This window comes from Loxodonta africana, chromosome 7 (assembly GCF_030014295.1).
Source record: "Loxodonta africana isolate mLoxAfr1 chromosome 7, mLoxAfr1.hap2, whole genome shotgun sequence".
NCBI lineage: Eukaryota > Metazoa > Chordata > Mammalia > Proboscidea > Elephantidae > Loxodonta > Loxodonta africana.
In genome coordinates this window covers 84,498,436-84,521,834 of record NC_087348.1, presented here as the reverse complement: position 1 = coordinate 84,521,834, position 23,399 = coordinate 84,498,436, and the positions used below count along the sequence as shown (strand labels likewise).

At 37.8% G+C, this 23,399-nt stretch overlaps 1 protein-coding gene and 1 pseudogene across 1 annotated transcript; both read left to right on the top strand.

Annotated features, from left to right (window-relative positions):
* The first annotated feature begins 16,203 nt into the window (after nucleotides 1-16,203).
* Nucleotides 16,204-17,410, top strand: LOC100672383 (olfactory receptor 51A7-like). Its single transcript, XM_003421539.3, has one exon. It carries the CDS (start codon nucleotides 16,204-16,206, stop codon nucleotides 17,143-17,145), a length of 942 nt encoding a protein of 313 aa, XP_003421587.2. The 3' UTR covers nucleotides 17,146-17,410.
* A 4,402-nt stretch (nucleotides 17,411-21,812) lies between these two features.
* On the top strand, nucleotides 21,813-23,196 carry LOC100654834 (olfactory receptor 51A4-like; annotated as a pseudogene).
* Nucleotides 23,197-23,399: the final 203 nt, after the last annotated feature.

Below are 23,399 nucleotides of genomic sequence, written 5' to 3'. Positions count from 1 at the left end.
AAAGCTTCTATTATTTGTATGAGGCCAGTGTGTGGTGCAAAGAGTTCGGTGTTCCACTACTAGAAGTGCCTCGGAAGAGAGGACTGCAATCTGCTTCCAAAATGTCACAGTCATGAAAAACTATAAGGAGCAGTTCTGTTCTGCCACACATAGAGTCTTCATGAGCCTGAATCAACTTTAGACAACTGGTATTACCTACATGAAGGCTCTGAAGCCCAGCCCAAGAAACCCTCTTCATTAGATTTCTTCTGTCATACATATACATTTGGAATTTTTTTTTTCTTTGAGATCTCCAAATATTCCAAGGCCCCTGGGCAGCAATAGAAGTGACCTTCTTTACTAACTGCAAGGCTGGACTGTATAAGTTAGGTACTGGTTTGGTTTTCCTGGGAGGTCTTTGTCAGCATTGGCTCTACAAAGTCAACTTTAATTTCTTAAAAGTGGCATACATATGAGCAACATTGAACATACAATGAGTAAAAACTGGTTTGGTTTTCCTGGGAGGTCTTTGTCAGCATTGGCTCTACAAAGTCAACTTTAATTTCTTAAAAGTGGCATACATATGAGCAACATTGAACATACAATGAGTAAAAACTGGTTTGGTTTTCCTGGGAGGTCTTTGTCAGCATTGGCTCTACAAAGTCAACTTTAATTTCTTAAAAGTGGCATACTTATGAGCAACATTGAACATACAATGAGTACCATTCTTAAACATGACATTCTGAGCTCTTGGAGCATAATCCATTTTTCCAATTATATTCTGGTAAAAGAAGGATAGATTCTTATGGCACCTTTGCAAATAACCAAAAAAAAAAGAAAAACCAACCCACTGCCATCGAGTCTATTTCCAACTCATAGTGACCCTATATGACAGCATAGAACTGCCCTACAAAGTTTCCAAGGGGTGCTTGGCAGATTTGAACTGCTGACCTCTTGGTTAGCAGCCATAGCACTTAACAACTATGCCACCATGGTTTCCCCTTTGCAAATAACTAAGCCAAAAAACCCTCTGCCATAGAGTCAATTCGACTCACAGCAACCCTGTAAAAAAACAAAACCATACCATATTCGTTTCAGTAGTGACCCTATAGGACAGAGCAGAATTGCCCAAAGGGTTTCCAACAAGTGTCTGATGGATTTGAACTGCCGACCTTTTGGTTAGCAACCATAGCTCTTAACCACTGCATCACCAGTGCTCCAGCAACCTTATACCAAAACTGAACCAAACCTGTTACTGTCAAGTTGATTCTGACTCATAGGACAGAGTGAAACTGTCCCATAGGGTTTCTAAAGCTGTAAATCTTTACAGGATCAGACAGCCCCATCTTTCCCCTGTGGAGCGCCTGGTAGGTTGGAACCATGGACATTTTGGTGAGCATCTGAGCACTTAGCCACTGTGCCACCAGGGCTCCTTATGCAAATAACTACAATGTCATAAAAAGCAAAGATACTCAGTAAGAGTTTCTGAAGTTTAAGGAGTCAGTGAAAATCAGATATCATTTCAAAATGTTGTATTTCAGTTTACAGCAGTCTATTGCATTATTATGGGTTGTTCGTAGGTGAAGAAGAAAGAGAAAGAGCCTGCTTATAGATGCAGGAAATAGAACATTAAAACGACATCAAGAGTATTCAAACACACAGAATTAAATGTCTCTCAGAATTCATTCAGCCCTGTGTGATTCATTGTTGTTAAAACAGACATGTGCTAGCAGTCCATGAAGCTATCTGCATCTTGACTAAAAAATGTCCCGAAAGTTCTCGCTCAGGCCACTGCAAAGGTCTGGAAGTTACTCAAGAATTGACGCTTTGAGTTTTGAAGTACCTGGCGCATGCAAGGGTCCTTTTTCATTGAAAACATGCAACTCTGTCCTATTACTGATTTCGGAGCTTTCAGGCAAACGTCAGAGTAAAATAAAAAACCACATATGGTTTTAAGATAGTTAAACTATCCTAAGATAGTTCAACCTGTTTTAAAGTAGTTATGATGAATTTATTACTGGTTCAGTGGTTGAACTCTCAGTTTCATGCAGAAGACCAGGGTTCGGTTCCCAGCAAATGCACCTCAAAGCATAGCCACCATCTGTGTATCAGTGGTAGTTTGCGTGTTACCTGATGCTGAACAGGTTTCAGTGGCGTTCCCAGGCTAAGACTAGGAAAAGAGGTTTGGCAACCTACTTCTGAAAATCAGCCAGTGAACACCCTACAGATCACAGCAGTCTGATCCCATTGTGCATAATTTGAATGAGGTTATCATGAGTTGGGGACAGACTCAATGGCAACTTACAACAATTTCTTACTAATATTTTCAAATATTAAAGTTCTAATGGAAATTCATAACAGGAATAATGTAACTGACAAGGATTTTTCTAAGTCAAAAAATGGATAAAGCTGTTTAAAAAAAGTTTCAGAAAACAGTGTCTCTAAGGATAATGATGAAGTCTATTTTCAAGGACAGTGAATATTACTTCTGAAATATAAAAAGGGATAAGCATAATCTTTACAAAGGAAATATCTTCATATATAACATATAAAACTAATCAATAATATGCATAATCTATCTGGAATATACCAAGAGTATACCAAGAATATCAAATAAAGGAATTAAGTGCTTCAGGTGTAGGTCCTAGACATCAGTATTTTAATAAAACCCCATAGTAAAGTCTGATGTGCTTCCCTGGTTGAAAACCACCGGCCTAGAAGATGTTAGATTAAATTTTCAAAACCTTCTCAGTTTGTAAAAGGAAAAACCTGTAACTTTAAAGAAGTTTAATCCAGCAGAAAAGACAGTTATGTTAAGGTATAACCCATTGCCATCCAGTCGATTCCGACTCATGGCGATAGTTATTAAAAAAGTTATTACAAACTGACAAAGAGCTCTAGGATTATTGACATGATGCTCTGGGATCATGTAGGTGATAACCATAATTGTGCAAGAGGGGTCAGAGTGTGTTTTCCATAAATAGTTAATTCTTAAACCTTATAGTGAGTTAGATGACTCTGTCTCCAATCCCATTTGAGGGTTCACCTGCAGGGCTATATTTTTCCCTCTGATTACAGCCTAGTGAGGTGAAATCTCCAGAGATTTCTGAGCCACTGAGAAAGCATTAGGGAGGTAGCACTAGACTCAGCAGATCAGGATAAACAGGCGGACCTATACACCAGTGAAACTCCGCTTATTGCAGGCCACTTCCATTACCACCTTACTCTGACGTATGGGTCCAAGACCTATCCACTTCCTGGTAAGTTTCCTGATGTTCACGGCACTTATTTATCGTTTCATCTTCTCAAACAAGAAATTCACATAGTTTCTTTTGACTGTGGTTGCACAGCCCTTCCGATAGTTATCAATAGTCCTACCCTAAAGAGTTCATGAAAGTTCATGGTCCTGCAAACCCCCTGGAAAAGAACTAGGTGCCAGTCTATAATCACAGGCTGAGCACAGAAAGCAACTCAAAGCCGGAAGCCCAGATCTGGATTGTGGACCACTTGGCTTGCTCAGTGGTAAAGTTATTGCCTTGCTTGTCAGTATAAGACGTTTCTGGGTGCTGATATGCAAGACCACTGAACTTTCTTTCAATAGGCATACCTGAGAAAACAATGATGACCAGTAGAAGTTTCTTATAAAGTTTACAATCTTTGCTTTACATTTTAACTCTTTTGAAAAACAAGAAAGCAACCTTTTGATTAAAAAAAAAAAAACAAAAAAAAATTATCCTTTATTTCATAGCCTTTAAGAAATCTTGTAGTGGTTTTGCACTAATTCCATGTAATCACTTAATTTAAAGATCCAAAAAACCAAACCCATTGCCGTCGAGTCGATTCCTACTCATAGCAACCCTACAGGACAGGGTAGAACTGCCTCATAGAGTTTCCAAGGGGCACCTGGTGGGTTCGAACTGCTGACCTTTAGGTTAGCAGCTGTAGCACTTAACCACTGCGCCACCATGGTTTCCAATTTAAAGATAGAGGCCATCAAATGGGTGTATAACTTTTTGTTCATCCAGTGTATTTCAAAATGGTATTTGCTTACTTGGGAGCTAAAGGGAGATGGCAAATTAGCAATATTACCAAGGAGAGCACAGTAACACTAAGCAACTGTTACTCTTTCAACCCAGCTACTCCTGAACCCAGGATTTGAGTATTAATTACCATTCATTAGGTAGGCAGGGATTAAACAAACAAACAAAAAAGGCAAGCAGCAGAAATAACAGAAACTGCTTGTAATATAATACTGCAAATGTCAAATTCAGTCATATTAACTGTGTCATTTAAAACTATTTAAGATAAGTTTACCCATTTTAAAAGAAAATGATATATATATACTATTATATAAAAATGTGTCCCCTTTAAAGAGGGTCTCTTCTGCAATCCGCCCCTGTAATCCATACTGAAGGCTGGAGTCTTTTTTTTTTTTTTTCCTGCTCTCACAGGGCTCCCTTTTTTTTAAATTGTATTTTACTTGAAAGTTTCCAGCTCAAGTTAATTTCTCACACAAACATTTATACACATATCGTTGTGTGACCCTAGTTGCAATCCCCATAACGTGACAGCATACTCCTCCTTTCTGCTCTGGGTTTTCCCTGTCCACTCAACCAGCTCCTATCCCTTTCTGGATTTTCAGCCTGCTCTGGACAGGAAGTGCCCGTTTAGTCTCGTGTATCTACTTGAACTAAGACGCACACTCTTCACGAGTATTATTTTATGTTTTATAGTCCAGTCTAATCTTTGCCTGAAGAGTTGGCTTTGGGAATGGTTTTAGTTCTGGGTTAACAGAAGTCTGGGAGCCACGTCTTCTGGGATTCGTCTAACCTCAGTCAGATCATTCAGCCTGGTCTTTTTACATGAATTTGAGTTCTGCCCAATTTTTTCCTACTCCATCAGGGATTCTCTGTCATGTTCCCTCTCTGGATGGTCATTGGAGGTAGCTGAGCACCATTTAGTTCTTCTGGTCTCAGGCTGATGAAGTCTCTGGTTTATGTGGCCCTTTTGTTTCTTGGGCTAATACTTCCTTTGTGTCTTTGGTGTTCTTCATTCTCCTTTGCTCCAGAGGAGTTGCGACCAATTGGTGCATCTTAGATGGCTCTTGTAAGCTCTTAAGACCCGAGATGCCACTCACCAAAATGGGATGCAGAACATTTTCTTAAAAAATTTTTTCATGCCAATTGACCTAGATGACCCCTGAAACCATGGTCCCTGGATACCCACTCCCACTCTGTCTCTTCAAGTGTTTTGTTGTGTTCAGAAAACTTCCTAGCTTTTGGTTTAGTCCATTTGTGCTGACTTCCCCTGTATTGTGTGTTGTTCTTCCCTTCACCTAAGATAATTCTTGTCTACTATCTAGTTGGTGAGTTCCCATCTCTCTCCCTCCCCGCCCTTGTAAGCATCAAAGAATGTTTTCTTCCGTTTAAGCTTTTTTGTGAGTTCTTTTAATAGTGGTCTTACACAATATTTATCCTTTTGTGACTGACTAATTTCACTCATCATAAAGCCTTCCAGATTTACCCACGCTGTGAGATGTTTCTCAGATTCCTTATTATTCTTTATTGTTGAATAGTGTTTCATTGTGTGTATATACCATGGAAACCCTGGTGGCGTAGTGGTTAAGTGCTGCGGCTGCTAAGCAAAAGGTCAGCAGTTGAGTCCGCCAGGCGCACCTTAGAAACTCTACAGAGTAATTCTACTCTGTCCTATAGGATCTCTATGAGTCGGAATCAACTCGACGACAGTGGGTTTGGTTTTTGGTTTGTTATATACCATAGTTTGTTTATCCATTTGTCTGTTGAAGGGCACCTAGGTTGTTACCATCTTTTTGCTCATATGAATAGTACTGCAATGAACATGGGTGTGCGTACGTCTATTCATGTGATGGCTCTTATTTCTCTAGGATATATTCCAAAGACTGGGATCACTGAATCATATGGTACTTCTATTTCTAGCTCTTTGAGGAAATGCCAAATCAATTTCCAAAGTGGTTGTACCGTTTTATGTTCCCGCCAGAAGTGTATAAGTGTTCCCGTCTCCCCACAACCTCTCCAGCATTTATTATTTTGTATTTTTTGGATTAATTCTAGCCTTGTTGGGGTGAGATGGCATCTCATTGTAGTTTTCATTTGCATTTCTCTAATGGCTGATGATCTTGAACATTTCCTCATGTATCTGTTAGCACCTGAATGTCTTCTTTGGTGAAGTGCCTGTTCATACACTTCGCCATTTTTTAATTGGCTTATTTGTCTTCTTGTGATTGAGGTTAAACCCTGATTGGATATGTCATAGCCAAATTATTTTTCCGAGTCTGTATTGTCTTTTCACTCTTCTGGTGAAGTCTTTTGCTGAGCATTCGTGTTTGATTTTTAGAAGCTCCCAGTTATCTAGTTTCTCTCCTGGTGTTTGTACATTGTTAGTAAGGTTTTGTGTACTATTTATGCCATGTATTAGGTCTCCTAGCTTTGTCCCTATTTTTTTCTTCCAGATCTGTATCGTTTTAGGTTTTGTATTTAAATATTTGATCCATTTGTATTAGTTTTTGTGCATGGTATGAGGTATGTGCCTTGTTTCTTTTTATTGCAAATGGATACCCATTTACGCCAGCACCATTTATTAAAGAGACTTTCTTTTCCCCATATAATTGACTTTGGGCCTTTGTCAAATATGAGCTGCTCACAGGTGGATGAATTTACATCTGGATTCTCAAGTCTGTTCCCTTGGCCTATGTACCTGCTGTTGTATCACTACCAAGCTGTTTGACTACTGTGGTGGTATAACAGGTTCTAAAATCAGGCAGTGCGAGGCCTCCCAGTTTGTTCTTTTTCAGTAATGCTTTACTTATCCTGGGCCTCTTCCCTTTCCATATGAAGTTAGTGATTTGTTTCTCCATCTCCTTAAAAAATGTTGTTGGAATTTGGATTGGAATTGTGTTGTATCTATAGATTGCTTTGGGTAGAATAGACATTTTCACAATGTTGACTCTTTTTGTTTCTTGCAATAGTGTCTTATAGTTTTCTTTGTATAGATAGGTCTTTTATGTCTCTGGTTAGATTTATTCCTAAGTATTTTATCTTCTTGGGGACTATTGTATATGATATTGATTTGGTGATTTCCTCTTTGAAGTTCTCTTCGTTGGTGTAGAGGAATCCTACTGATTTTTGTATGTTTATCTCGTATCCTGATACTTTGCTGAACTCTTCTATTAATTCAAATAGTTTTGTGGATTTCTTTGGGGTTTTCTGTGTATGAGATTGTATTATCTGCAAATAGAGATACTTTTACTTCATCCTTACCAACTTGGTTGCCCTTTATTTATTTTTCTAGCCAAATTGTTCTGGCTAGGACCTCCAGCACAATGTTGAACAAGCATGGTGATAAAAGGCAACCTTGTTTGGTTCCTGTTATCAAGGGGAATGCTTTCAGACTCTTTCTGTTTAGGTTGAGGATGGCTGTTGGCTTTGTACAAATGTCCTTTATTTTGTTGAGGAATTTCCCTTCTTTTATTATTTTGCTGAGAGTTTTTATCATGAATTGGTGTTGAATTTTGTCAAATGCCTTTTCTGCATCAATTGATAAGTTCATGTAGTTCTTGTCTTTTGTTTTATGTGATGGATTACATTGATTGTTTTTCTAATGTTGAACCATGCCTGTATATGTAGTGTGAATTCCACTTGGTCATGGTGATTTATTTTTTTGGTATGTTGTTGAATTCTATTGGCTAGAATTTTGTTGAGGATTTTCATGTCTATGTTCATGAGGGATATTATTCTATAATTTTTTCTTTTTCTTTTTTTTTGTCGTGTCTTTACCTGGTTTTGGTATCAGGGTTATGCTGTGTTCATAGAATGAGTTCAGGAATATTTCATCCTTTTCTATGCCCTGAAATACCTTTAGTAGTAGTGGTGTTAACTCTTCTCTGAAAGTTTGGTAGAATCCTCCAGTGAAGCTGTCAGGTCCAGGGCTTTTGTTGTTGTTGTTGTTGCTGGGAGTTTTTTAATTACCTCTTCAATCTCTTCTTTTGTTATAGGATTATTTAGTTTTTCTATTTTGGTTTGTGTTAGTTTAGGTACGTAGTGTGTTTCTAGAAATTTGTCCATTTCCTTTAGATTTTCAAAGTTGTTAGAGTATAATTTTTCATAGTATTCTGTTATTATTCTTTTACTTTCAGTTGGGTCTGTGTGATATTGCCCATCCCCTTTCTTATTCAGGTTATTTGCTTCCTCTCCTGTTTTTCTTTTGTCAGTTTGGTCAATGGTTTATCAATTTTGTTGATCTTTTCAAAGAATGCTTTTGGTCTTAACACTTTCAATCATTTTTATATTCTCCGTTTAATTTAATTCTACTCTAATTTTTATTATCTGCTTTCTTCTGGTTTCCGAGGGCTTCTTTTGCTGCTCTATTTCCATTTGTTCGAGTTGTGGGTTTAATGTTTTGCTTTTGGCCCTTTCTTCTTTTTGGATATGTGCATTTAATTTTATAAATTGACCTCTGAGCACTGCTTCTGCTTTGTCCCAAAAATTCTGGTAGGATGTGTTTTCATTCTCATTTGATTCTGTGAATTTCTTTATCCCATCCTCAATTTCTTCTATAACCCAGTAGTTTTTGAGCAAGGTGTTGGTCAGTTTCCATTGGTTTGATTTTTTTTCTTTGCTGTTTCTGTTATTGATTTCTGCTTTTATGGCTTTACGGTCAGAGAAGATGCTTTGTAATATCTTGATGTTTTAGATTCTTTTAAGACTTGCTTAGTGACATAACATGTGGTCTGTTCTGGAGAATGTTCCATGTGCATTGGAAAAGAAAGTATACTTGGCTGCCATTGGTTGAAGTGTTCTGAATATATCTATGAGATCGAGTTTGTTGATTGTAGCTTTTAGATCTTTCCTGTCTTTACTGAGCTTCTTTCTGGATGTTCTGTCCTTCACCGAAAGTGGTGTGTTGAAGTCTCCTACTATAATTGTGGAGCTCTTTTCCATACTGTTAGAGTTTATGTATTTTGAAGCCCTATCATTGGGTACATAAACATGCATTATGGTTATGTCCTCCTGGTGTATTGACACTTTAATCATTATATAGTGTCCTTCCTTATCCTTTGTGATGGATTTTGCTTTAAAGTCTATTTTGTCAGAGATTAATATTGCCACTCCTGCTCTTTTTTGATTGTTGTTTGTTTGATATATTTATTTCTATCCTTTGAGTTTTAGTTTGTTTGTGTCTTTGAGTCTAAGGTGTGTCCCTCATAGGCAGCATATAGGTGGAGCATTTTTTTTTTTTATCTATTCTGCCACTTTCTGTCTGTTTATTGGTGCATTTAGTCCATTTACATTGAGTGTAATTATTGAAAGGTATGACTTTTTTTATGACTTTAGTGCTGTCATTTGATGTATTTTATTTTTGAGTGTGTGTTGTTGACAGTTTCTTTGCACCACTTAATGTTCTGTGCTGAGTTTTCTTTATGTATTTTCATCTTTTTCACTGTTGTTAATTTTGTATTTTCTGAGTCTTCATGTTTTTCTTGATATATATATGTGTGTGTGTGTATATATATATATATATTTTGGTGTGTACTATTGTTAGTTTCCTTGTGGTTACCTTAATATTTAGTTCTATTTTTCTAAGTTTAAACCAATCTTTTATTTCTTGATATCGCCTTGGTTTCCTCTCCATATACAAGATCTATGACTACCTTTTTTAGTCCCTCTTTTTTGTTCTAGTGTTGTTTTCTCTTATATATTGGTGTCTGTTTCCCTATTTTCAGTTTTTCAGCTTTGATTTATTTTTGCGACTTCCCTATCTGGGTTGATATCTGGTTGTTCTGTCCTGTGTTCTAGTGTTGGGTTGTTATCTGATGTTATTGATTTTCCAATTGGAAGACTCCCTTGAGTATTTCTTGTAATTTTGGTTTGGTTTTTACAAATTCCCTTAACTTATGTTTATCTGGAAATGTCCCGATTTCACCTTCATATTGGAGAGGCAGTTTTGATGGATATATAATTCCTGGTTGGCAATTTATTTTCCTTCAGGGCATCAATGTCATCTCATTGTCTTCTTGCCTGCATGGTTTATCCTGAGTAGTCAGAGCTTAGTCTTGTTGACTCTCCTTTGTAGCTGACTTTTCGTTTATCTCTAGCCACTCTTAAAATTCTCTCTTTATCTTTGGTTTTGACAAGTGTGATTATAATATGTCTTGGTGATTTCCTTTTGGTACCTACCCTGTGTGGGGTTCAATGAGCTTCTTGTATAGATATCTTCTTGTCTTTCATGATATCAGGGATGTTTTCTGCCAATAAAGCTTCAACAATTTTCTCTTATCCCCCCCCCCACCCCCATTCTGGTACTCCAATCATTCATAGATTATTCCTCTTGGGGAAAAAAAAAAAAAAAAAGCCAAACCAGCTGGAGTCAAGTTAACTCCAACTCATAGCAACCCTATAGGGCAGAGTAGAACTGCCCCACAGGGTTTCCAAGGAGCACCTGATGGATTTGAACTGCTGACCTTTAGGATAGCAGCCATAGCACTTAACCACTATGCCACCAGTGCTGTTGGTTATAAGGACTGGGAGGCACTACTTATTCTCTGACCCTTGTCATGGGTGGCTAGATGGAGTGGTTGGAGCCACCAGTCTTAAGGTCCCTAATGAGGGTAGGTGAGGATCCTGCTTAATTGGCTGGGCAGTGTCAAATGTCAGGAATCTGTCACTCCCCCTTACAGGGTATATAAGCTTCAGATATATACCCTGTTGTTCTGTGCTAATGAGGGCTTACACTGTTGAAATGGCCCCATATACTTCTAGGCAGGAGTGATATAATTTCAAAATCCATAGATCCCTTATTCCTGTGCCTAGGCAAAGGGGCTGCACCTGCCCCAAGTTATAGGCTTAGGAGATCATTCAGATTATTTTTTCCTGTTTGTTGTTTGTTAATTTGTTCCCTTCCCAAACCTTGGAGAACAGCTTGGGGGTACACTTTTGGCTCAGTAGCCAAACCCACTTTTGGCTCCGTAGCACAGGAATCCCTTAAGCCAGCCTGGGACGGGAGCAAAGCAGGGAGGGAGTGGGTGAATGGGAGAGAGGTACTTCTCAGAGAGGAAAGGGTTTTTTTGATCCTGAGCGGTAGGTTAGACCCTTGTACTTGAGTTTTGCAAATCTAGCACCACTTTCTCATGGTTCCACAGGCTTGTGCAGACTCTCCACCACTTGGTTTCTCCTGGTGTTGAAAATGTGTGCCAAGTGCTAGTGCTTGCCTCAACTGGTGAGTGTCGTCTGACCCTGCATGCAGTTTGCTGGCCAGGTTTGGTCTGGCAAATACTTGCTGCTTCTGAACTGTCTCTTCCTCTCCCTGCTGCTTGGTCCCACTCTTCAACTTTGTCTTTGATGTTCAGGACTCCTAGATAGTCATATATAATACATTCACTTGTTTTTTGGGGGGTCTTCATTGTGAGAAGGACCACAGGAAGCATCTGACTACTCCTCCATCTTGGCCCTGCCTACCTGAAGGATGTAGTCCTTGATCTTCTTCCGTAAGTGCTTCAAATCCTCTTCACTTTCAGCAAGTCAGGTTGTGTTATCTGCATATCACAGGTTGTTAGAAAGTTTCCTTTCAATCCTGATGTTGGGTTCTTCTTCATACAGTCCAGCTTCTCAGATTATTTGCTCAGCATACAGATTGAATAAGTATGGTGAAAGGACGAAATTCTGACTTCTGCCTTTCTGGATTTTAAATCACGCAGTATCTCCTTGCTCTGTTCAAAAGATTGCCTCTTGGTCTATGTACAGGCTCAGCATTAGCACAATTAAGTGTTTTGGAATCTCCATTCTTCATAATATTGTCCATAATTTGTTATGATCCGCACAGTGCAATGCCTTTACATAGTCCATAATGCACAGGTAAACACCTTTCTGATATTGTCTGCTCTCGTTGCTCTCAGCAATGATATCCCTTGTTCCACATCTTCTTCTGAGTCTGGCTTGAATTTCTGACAGTTCCCTGTCAATGTAATGCTGCAATCACTTTTGAATGAACTTCTACAAAATTTTACTTGTATGTAATATTAATGATATTGTTTGAAAATGATACTGATCATTTTGAATTAGACAATCATACAGTCTACTACACTGGGAATGAAAATTGAGGAGGGAAAAGGTTGCGTTCATCATCAAAAATAACATCTCAAAATCTATCCTGAAGCACAGCACTGCCCATGATAGGATAATATCCATATGCTTACAAGGAAGACCAGTTAATATGGCTATTAATCAAACTCATGCACCAACCACAAATGCCAAAGATGAAACTGAAGATTTTTACCGAATTCTACAGTCTGAAATTGATCAAACATGAATCAAAATGCATTGATAATTACTACTGATTGGGATGTGAAAATTTGAAACAAAGAAGGATGTGTAGTTGCAAAACGTGACCTTGATAATGGAAATGACACAGGAGATACCATGAGAGAATTTTGAAAGACCAATGACTTATTCATTGCAAATACCTTTTTTCAACAATATAAATGATGATTATACACATGGACCTTGCCTATGGAATATACAGGAATAAAATCGACTACATCTGTGGAAAGAGACAATGGAGAAGTTCAATATCATCCGTCACAAAAAGGTCAGTGGCTGACTGTGAAACATACTATCAATTGCTCATATGCAAATTTAAGCTGAAACTGAAGAAAATTAAAACAAGTCCATGTTATCCAAAGGATGGCCTTGAGTATACACTGCCTGAAATAAGAGAGTATCTCAAGAATAGATCTGATGTATTGAACACTAATGACCAAAGACCAGACAAATCGTGGAATGACATCAAGGACATCATCCATGAAGAAAGCAAAATGCCATTAAAAAGACAAGAAAGAAAGAAAATACCAAAATGGATGTCAGAAGAGACTCTGAAACTTGCTCTTAAACTTTGAGTATCTGTAGTGAATGGAAAAATGATGAAGTAAAAGAGCTGAACAGAAGACTTCAAAGGGCAGCTCAAGTAGATGAAGTATAGTATTATAATGAAATGCCCAACAACCTAGAGTTAGAAAACCAAGAGAGAAGAACATGTTCAGAATTTCTCCAGCTGAAAGAAAAAAATCAAACTTTGAGTTGCAATTTTGAAGGATTGTATGGGTAAGATATTGAACGGTGCAGGAAGCATAAAAGAAATATAGAAGCAATATACAGATATACTGTACCAAAAAGAATTGGTTGATGTTAAACCATTTTAGGAGGTAGAAAAAGATCAAGAACCAATGGTATTGAAGGAAAAAGTCCAAGCTGCACTGAAGTCATTGGCAAAAAACGAGGCTCCAGGAACTGACAGAATACCAGTGGAGATGTTTCAACAAACAGGTGCAAAGGTGGAAGTGCTCGCTCATCTACGCCAAGAAATTTAGAGACAGCTACCTGGCCAATTGACTGGAAGAAATCCATATTTGTGCCCATTCCCAACTAAGATGATCCAACAGAATGTGGACATTAACAATATCATTAATATCACATGCAAGCAAAGTTTTGCTGAAGCTAATTAAAAACAGTTGTAACGGTACAATAGAGAGGGAACTGCCAGAAAATTTAAGCCAGATTCAGAAGAGGACATGGAACAGGGGACGTCATTACTGCTGTCAGATGGATCTTGGCTAAAAGCACAGAATACCAGAAAGGTGTTTACTTGTGTTTTATCAACAATGCAAAGACTGACTCTGTGGATCATAATAAATTATGGATAACATTGCTAAGAATGGGAATTCCAGAACAGTTAATTGCGTTCCTGAGGAACCTGTACGTAAAGCAAGATGCAGTTTTTCTAACAGAACAAGCGGATATTGGGTGGTTTAAAATCGGGAAAGGTAGGCATCGGAACTGTATCCTTTCACCACACTTATTCAATCTGTATCCTGGTCAAATAACCTGAGAAGCTGTGCCACATGAAGAAGAAAGCAGCATCAGGATTGTAGGAAGACTCATTAAAAATCTGTGATACAGATGACATAACCTTACTTGCTGATAGTGAAGATGACTTGAAGAACTTACTGCTGAAAATCAAGGACTACAGCCTTCAGTATGGATTACACCTCAACATGCAGAAAACAAAAAATCCTCACAAATGGACCAATAAGTAACAAACATCGTGATAAGTGGAGAAAATACTGAAATTGTCAAGAATTTCATTTTACTTTGATCCACAATCAGAAGCCCTGGTGGTGTAGTCGTTAAGTGCTACAGCTGCTAGCCAAAGGATCGGCAGTTCGAATCCACCAGACACTCCTTGGAAACTCTATGGGGCAGTTCTACTCTGTCCTACAGGGTCACTATGAGTCGGAATGGACTTGAGGGCACTGGGTTTGTTTTTTTTTTTTTTTTTGGTTTTGATCCACAATCAATGCCTATGGACGAAGCAGTCAAGAAATTAAATGACATGTTGTATGGGCAAATCTGCTGCAATAGACCTCTTTAATGTGTTAAAAAGCAAAGGTGTAACTTTGAGGACTAACATGTCCCTAACCCAAGTAATTTTATTTTCAATCACCTCGTGTGCATTTGAAAGCTATTCAATGAATAAGGAAGACCGAAGAGGAACTGATGCCTTTGGATTATGGTGTTGGTGAATAATATTGAATATACCATGAAGTGTCAGTAGAACGATCAAATCGGTCTTGGAAGAAGTACAGCCAGAATATGCCTTCAAAGTGAGAATGGTGTGACTTCATCTCACATACTTTGGGCAGGTTATCAGGAGAGACCAGTCCCTGGAGAAGGACATCATGCTTGGTAATATAGGGGGTCAGTGAAAAAGAGGAAGGCCCTTAATGAGATGGATTGACACAATGGCTGCTACAATGGGATCAAGCACAGCAAAGATTGTGAGAGTGGTGCCGGACTGGGCAGTATTTTGTTTTTTTGTACGTAAGGTTGCTATGGGTTAAAACCGACTTGGCATCACCTAACAACAACATGTTAACTCTACATTTAACATATACAGGAAGTGCCAAGCTGTTTTCCAAATTGGCTGCACCATTTTACAGTTCCACCACCAATGAAGGAGTCTTCAAATTTCTACCCATGTTTACCAATATTTGTTTTTGTCTGTCTTTATTGTTAATTTCCCTGTTTTTTTGCTTTAATTTCAGCCTATCCTATACTGTGAAATGGGATCCTAATGGCACAGTGGTTAAGAACTTGCCTGCTAACCAAACGGTCAGCTGTTCGAATCCTATGGGCATTTCTACTCTGTCCTATAAGGTCGCTATGAGTTGGAATCAACTGAAGGTCAACAGGTTTATATTGTGAAATGACTTTTCATTACTTGCATTTCCGTAATGACTAACGATGTTCAAAATCTCTTTATGTGCATTGTTGACTTTTAAAGTTCTTTATATATTTTGAATGCAAATTCAGATATCTGATTTGTGAATATTTTTCTCTCATTCAATATGTTGACCTTTTACTTTCTTGATGGTGTTCTTTTGAAATACAAGTTTTTAATTTTGATGAAGAACAGTTTATATATTTTTTCTTCTCTTGCTTGAGTATTTGGTGCCATATCTAAAAATACATTGTTTAATTCTATATCATGAATATTTAATCACATTTTCTTCTCAAAGCTCTACTGTTTAGCTCTTACATTAGCCCGACGGTGTATTTTGAGGTGATTTTTGTATACGGTATGAGGAAGAGGTCCAACTTCATTCTTTTGCATGTGAATATTCAGTTAAGCCAGCACCAGTTTTTGAAAAGAATGCAGTTTTGTAAAGTTTAAAATTCTTCAATAACTACAACAGTATTGTAATAAGTGATGATCTTAATTTGATTTCATACTAATCCATACAATTTACAAATTTATGTACCATTTCTATCTTTAAAAAGAAATGCTATCAAAAATAGAAGCTGAGAAATTTGCTCCTTCCTTTCTATATGCTGTGAGCAAGTAAAGGATCTGGAGTATTTATATCTGTGTGTTGTTTTTTACATGTGGAAATTAATATATTCTCATGTTTTTCTTTGTATCCTGTTTTCCTATTTATATAGGTCATGATATTACTCCTGACCAAAATTTATAAAGCATTTTATTTTACTCTTAAGAATTATTAAGGATTATAGCTGGAATCTCAATATTTCCAAAAACCAAACCGCTAAAACATACTTATTTAAGACAATGCATTTTTGCCATTGCAGGAAGTGTCTTCAGAGGCCTCCACCCTGATTCCCTCACATTTCTGACATGTCAGTCTTCAACACCTCTGAAGTAGAAATCTCTACATTCTTCCTGATTGGGATCCCAGGAATGGAACAAGCCCACATTTGGGTCGCTTTCCCCATTTGCCTCATTTACCTCTTTGCCATCCTGGGGAACTGCATCATCCTCTTTTACATAAAGACAGAGACCTCTCTGCATGAACCTATGTATTATTTCCTTTCCATGCTGGCATTTTCTGACCTAGGACAGTCCATTTCCTCCATCCCAACTATGCTGAGAATATTCTTGTTCAATGCCACAGGGATTTCCATAAATTCTTGCATTGCCCAAGAGTTTTTCATTCATGGATTCTCAGCTACGGAGTCATCTGTACTTTTCGTCATGTCTGTTGACCGCTTTAGAGCTATAGATAACCCTTTGAGATACACCTCTATACTTACAGGTGCCAGGGTCATTAAAATTGGCCTTGTGATCGCTGTATTATGTATTGTCCTTATTCTTCCTTTCCCCTTTACTCTAAAGCAGCTGACGTTCTGTAAGAAAAGTGTTCTTTCCCACTCCTACTGCCTCCACCAGGATGTCATGAAGCTGGCCTGTTCTGACAACAAGGTCAATATCATTTATGTTTTTTTCATGGCTCTTATGGCTATGTTAGAGTTGGCATGCATTTCTGTGTCTTACATGCTGATCCTGAAAATTGTTCTGGGCATTGCTTCACACAAGGGTCGCCTCAAGGTTCTTAACACTTGCATTTCCCATGTCTGTGCTGTGCGTATCTTCTATGTGCCTATCATCACCTTAGCTGTCCTTCATCGGTTTGGCAAAAAAAATTCCCCGGTTATTAGGATCATTATAGCTGATGTCTTCCTTCTGGTTCCACCTCTAATGAATCCCGTTGTATATGCTGTGAAGAGCCAGCAGATTAGAAATGTGATCCTGGGTAAACTATGCAAGAAACAGGTATGATGAGAAATTTCAGCAGCAATGACAGCCTGATTCACTTGGCAACTTCTGAACAAATATAGAGATCTAAGATGGACAGTGAACGAATAGAGGTTGAACACCAAAATATACTGCATATGATGGAATGCCTATCAAATTTCGAGTTATTGATTTAACTAAGCAGAACTACCATGATATATTAGATACCTTGGGAAGTAGACTGGTGGCTAATGTACTTGTTTCCCACTTCCTTTCTTAGTTTTACCTCTCTTCACAGCCAGTTCTATAAATATATCAAAATCAGCCACAGCAGCACAATTCTAATTATGATTAGAGAAATTTCTAATGCATCATTCTGAAAACAAGAGGAAAGAAATAAAAGAAACAGAACCTTTTTAATCAGGAAAAAGCCATAATGGCTCTAATGAACTTAGCCATGATACGGTGACTGGGGTGTGATGCAATATTAAACATACACATGCACACAGAGTCAGCATCTCCTAAACAGCTTCTGTGTATATGTTTGTCTGTGTGTGCATGGATGTCAATATTTCCAATAAGACATTAAAAAGACCTCTGTCCTCAAGTACTGTGAAACATGTTTGGAAATATGAGGCTCATGTACATAAAACAATGAAAATTGAATTGAAAACCCATAGACAAGCAAGTATGTTATCTGTTTATCTTTTCTATCATCTGCAATACGCTTCAGTAATTGCCTTCTTTGGTGTAGATAATGGGTTAGCTGCTACCTATCTAAGTCTTTACTACAGTCTCTTTTTGCAACTGTTAGAACCCTAAAGGACAGTATTATTTCTTTATTGTCTCTCTCCTGTGCTAACATGTATATAATTTAAGATGTTGTTTTTAACTTCCATCATTGTCAGTGCCTAGCAAAGTGCCTTGAACATAACAGTTATCACACGTTTGTTTAAAACATTGTGATCTTAAGGAATACTGAGTATCTAAATAAAACCTATGTAAGAAAGTAAAAGCATTCATTAGATGATGTCTGGAAAATCTATTCATAGAAAGTTCATTTGCTCTATAAATTAATTACTCAGGAGTAAAAAAATAAAAGGATGAGCCTCAACAAGATGGATTGACATAGTGGCTGCAACAACAGGCTCAAACATAGCAATGATTAGAGTGTGAGGCAGGACCTGGTACTGTTTCATTCCGTTGTACATAAGATTGCTATGACTCGAAACCAACTCCATGGCACCTAGCAACAACAATGAGTAGTAATATCTTTAACTCACTCTCACCTCTTGGGGGGAGAAAAAAAAACTGTATCAATAAGATAGACCCTGCATTTTAGTGACATAAAACTAAACATATTATTTTAATTAAACTTAACATTCATAGGTAGGATATTATAATGGCTTACACAAAACCCAGTGCCGTCGAGTCGATTCCGACTCATAGCGACCCTATAGGACAGATGTGAAATAAACACTGCAAGAACCTGGGGAGCTTCAGCACCCTAACCTTCTGGCAGAGACAGACACTTAATGGCAAAGTTGTCATTCATTATCAGAGTGCTCTAAGATTATTCACATGCTCTTCTGGGATCTTGCAGGTGACAATCACAATTCTGCCAAGAGAACAAGGGAGGCTTAAGGTGTGTTCTCCAGAAATGGTTAATTACTACCGTTTATAGGGTGTTGGATGATTCTCTTTGACTTCATTTTCCTTTGAGGGTTTACCTGCAGAACTTTTTAATTTCCCCTGATTGCAGTCTGATGAACTGAAATCCCCAGAGTTTTCTGGGCCACTGGGAAAGCATCAGGGAGATAGGAGTAGACTCTATGTCAGGATATATTGGTGGGCTACATATCAGCAAAACTCTGGTGACTGTATACCACCTCCATGACCTCCTTCCTCTGAGGTGTGAGCCTAAAGACCCATCCACTTACTGGTAAGTTTCCTGATGTTCACAGATGAACGTTGCCTTTTTATCAACTCAAACAAGAAACAATTTCTTTTGACTGTTGGTGCACAGCAATTAGGAAGTAGACCCGTTACTCAACCCAGTAAAATGTTCAACAATATCTGTAAATGCAAGGGTGGAAGCCCATGGTCTTCCAACCCATGCAAATCAACTAGGTGCTAGAATCACAGGCCAATCACAGAATGAATTCCAAAGCCAGGAGGTTAGACCAGGATAATGGGTGGAATGTCTTCTGAGTTGTAGAGTTATTGCCTTATATAATAGTATAAGTTATTTTGAGATGATCATATGGAAGACCACTAAGCTTCCAGTGGGCATTTGTGACAAAACAAGTGGTGCCCAGTAGATAGGTAGTTCTTTCAATATGATCTGTCCTAACTCAGCATGTCACTGCTTAGATGTAAATTGTTGCTTTACATCTTCCCTCTCTTGACAAATAAGAAAAAGTCATGTCTAAGTTCGTAGTTTTTAAGAAATCTTGCACGAGTTGGGTTTGTACGTATTTCATTAAATGTAAATATGGTGGCCCCCAAGTTGGTGGTATGACTTTTCACCCCTTCAAATGTATGTCAATGTATTTTGAGATAATGTTTGCATATATGGGACATTATGAAGCTAGACAGAGGAAGCAACGTGGCAAATTATCAGTGGGAAAGCGCTGTGCACTGAATTGCTGTTAATCGTTGAATAAGAATTTGAGGATTCATTTGTGTTCATGAGATTGGTGGGGGAAACAAACAAAACAAAAAATAAATCCCGAGTAGCAGGAACAACACATGTTGCTCAAGTTTTGTAGTATTAGAAATGTCATTTCCTGTGCTAGCTTCCACTATTTTAAAGGATAATAATTTATAATATTAGGTATAATATTATAGCATTATGCATTATATGTTCTTAAAATGTAATTAAGAGCTTGGCAGCTAACAAAAAGGTCGGCAGTTTGAATACACCCACTGCTCCTTGGAAGCCCTATGGGGGAGTTCTACTCTATCCTCTAAGGTCACTATGAGTTGGAATCAACTTGACAGCAATAGGTTACTGGTTAAAAATACTATTAATACTTTCCATTAATCCTGAAACCATTCATTTTCTGTTACCTTCTGAAGCAATACCGTAGAAGCAGAAAACTTTACGGTGTTTGTTTATGGGCTAATAGACTATTGGCAGAAACAGAGGACTTAAGTAAGCCAGTAAGTCTATTTGAGAGGCTAGAGGTACATATAGCCTGACACAGGAAGGGACAGGGCTTTGCATGTCAGTCCACCTGTTTGACAGTGGAGGAGTTTTCTGAAAATTCTTAAAGAAGGCAAAATAACAAAACAAACATTATGGAGAGACAAATCTGTCCCCTGGCATAATAGCATTTCGTAAAAACTGTACCCACATATGAACTCTTTTGATATTGTAGTTAGTGCCATCCAAACTGTAGTGTAATAGCCATTCAGTCAATTGCTTGTAAGGATTTTATTTTTGTTTGTTAAATGCATCCAGAAAGTGCCCTGTGTTCTTCACTAGTTATATTCTTAATTCCTGTCCATCTACTTCAAATCTTTATTTGCTGTGGATATGATTATCACTAAACTGTATATAGGCAACCTAAAGACAGAAATCACATTAAGCAAGGAATTCAACTCATGGAGATGGACTTCAACCCAGAGAAAGCAGCTCAAAAGAACAAGAAAAATGACTAAAGGAGTAGCAGCTCAGAAACATAGCACGCTTATGCCACATTTAATGAGTAAATGTTACAGGGGAGAGAGAATGTAGACAAAAATATGTGCAGGAAAAAGGAAGAAAGAGAAAGGCATTTTGAGAGTGTAAGAATGCTTAGAACAGAGAGAGCGTCAATAAGAGAAAAGCTCTGTGCTAATTATACACAAATGGATTCTATAAGACGCTTGTAACATATTAGAGGACAAGAGAGTACAAGAAAAGACAGCCAGGTAGTACAGAAAAAAATTTACTTAGATGCAAGCTCATGCAAGAATAACAATTACCTAGTGATTCAGCGGTAGAGTTCTTGTCTCTCATGAGGGAGACCAGGGTTTGATTCCCATTCAATGCAACTAATGCGCAGTCTCCAGGTGGGTTTTCTTAATCAAAATGGTCATTTCTACTTTTGCAATTTTGATATATATGAGAAGTATAAAGGTAAGTATTGTGGGATATAGTTTCTTCTTTAATGTGTAATACCCTTAAACAACAACAAAAAATTATGTATAATACCCTTATTATGGTATCATTCATATAAAATTCAGCCTCTTAAAGTGCACAGTTAACTGGTTTCTAGTATATTCACAGTTGTAAATATACTTCACAAATTCCAGATACAAATTCCTTATCCAGTACAAAATTTACAAATATTTTCTCCCATTGTGTGGGTTGTATTCTCACTGTATTTATGGTGGCATTTGGAGCACAAATGTTTTAATTTTGATAAACCCAAACTTATGTATTTTGTTACGTCTATTAAAAAAATTTTTTTTTTTTTATTGCTTATGCTTTTATGTCATATCTACAAAACCACTGCCAAATTCAGGTCATGAGGATTTACTCTTGTATTGCCTTCTACCAACTGTACAGATTTAACTCTTACATTTAGGTCTATAATACATTCTAAAAAGATTTTTTTATATGGTATAAGGACAGGGATCCAACTGTATTTCATTATTTATTCATTTCGTCATGTGCATATCCAGTCACTGCAGTACCATATTTTGAAAAGGATGCAGTTCTTTAAAGGTTATTATTCTTCAAGAACTGAAATTATAATTGTAGTAAGCAATGTTTCCAGTATGAGCTTATACAATGTCATACAGTTTCCAATCTTACAGAGTTTCGCTGATCTAACAACAGGATAGAGTCTTAGAAATGTGCTGCTTCTTTCCTATCTGCTGCAACCAGGGAAGTATTTTGAATATTTATATCTGTCTGTTGAGGTTTACATGTGGAAATTAATATATTTCCAGATTTCTCTTGGTATCCTGTTTAAATAGGTCATAACATTACTCCTGTTTGTATTTTATATTTTGTTTTAGTCCTAAGAATTTATAAAATATTTTGTTGAGGAATATCTGGAATCGCAGTATTTCCACCAACCAAATAACTAAAGCACAAACTTTGAGTAATATGTTTTTCACATTGCAGGAAGCCTCTTCTGAGCCCACCATCTTCACAATCCTCCCATGTCAGTCTACAACACCTCTGAAGTGGAAATCTTTACATTCTTCTTGACTGGGATCCCAGGAATGGAACAAGCCCACATTTGGGTCTCAATCCCCATTTGCTTCATTTACCTCATTGCTATCCTAGGGAATTGCACCATCCTCTTTTTCATAAAAGCAGATGCCTCTCTGCATGAGTCTATGTGTTATTTCCTCTCCATGTTGGCATTTTCTGACCTGGGATTGTCTATCTCCTCCCTTTCAACCTGCTAAGAATCTTTTTGTTCGATGCCACAGAAATTTCCTCAGATGCCTGCTTTGCTCAAAAGTTTTTCATTCATGGATTCTCAGTCATGGAGTCATCAGTACTTCTCATCATGTCTGTCGATCGCTTTATAGCCATCTACAACACTTTGAGATACACTTCTATCCTTACCAGTGCAGGGGCATTGCAACTGGCCTTGTGTTTGCTGGGAAAAATATTTTGTTGGTCTTCCCTTTCCCCTTTATTCTAAAGAGGCTGAAAGTCTTCAATAAAAGCCTTTTATCCCACTCCTATTGCCTCCACCAGGATGTCATGAAACTGGCCTGTTCTGACAAGGTCAATTATATACACAGTTTTTTTTTGTGGCTCTTACAACTATCTTAGATTTGGTATGCATTTCTGTGTCTCACACCCTCAGTGCTTGTATCTCCCACATCTGTGCTGTGCTCATTTTCTATGTGCTTGTTATTACCTTGGCTGTCATCCATCGCTTCGCCAAAAATGCTTTTCCAGTTATCGGAGTCATTATAGCTGACACTTTCTTTCTGATTCCCCGCCCCCCATGAATCCCATTGTATATTCTGTGAAGAGCCAGCAGATTAGAAATCAGATCATGGGAAAATTACATGAGAAACAGATCTAAAGGGAAATTTCAGCTGCAATGACAGCTTAACTCAGTTTACAATTTCTGAATCAATGTAGGAATCATAGAATGGCAATGCAAGAGTAGAGTTTGAACAAAAAGATACGCTGCATTTGTTCAGGATGCTCATCAAGTTCTTGATTTAACTGAGTGGCAACAGCATGCCAGATTAGATATTTGGAAGTTAGTCTACTTCTCATTTCCTCTTCCATTTTTACTTCACTACACAACCTGTCCACCACCTATATCAAT

What these genes read in the sequence shown, in the direction of transcription:
- LOC100672383 (XM_003421539.3), top strand. Translation starts at nt 16,204, where the DNA reads ATGTCAGTCTTCAACACCTCTGAAGTAGAAATCTCTACATTCTTCCTG.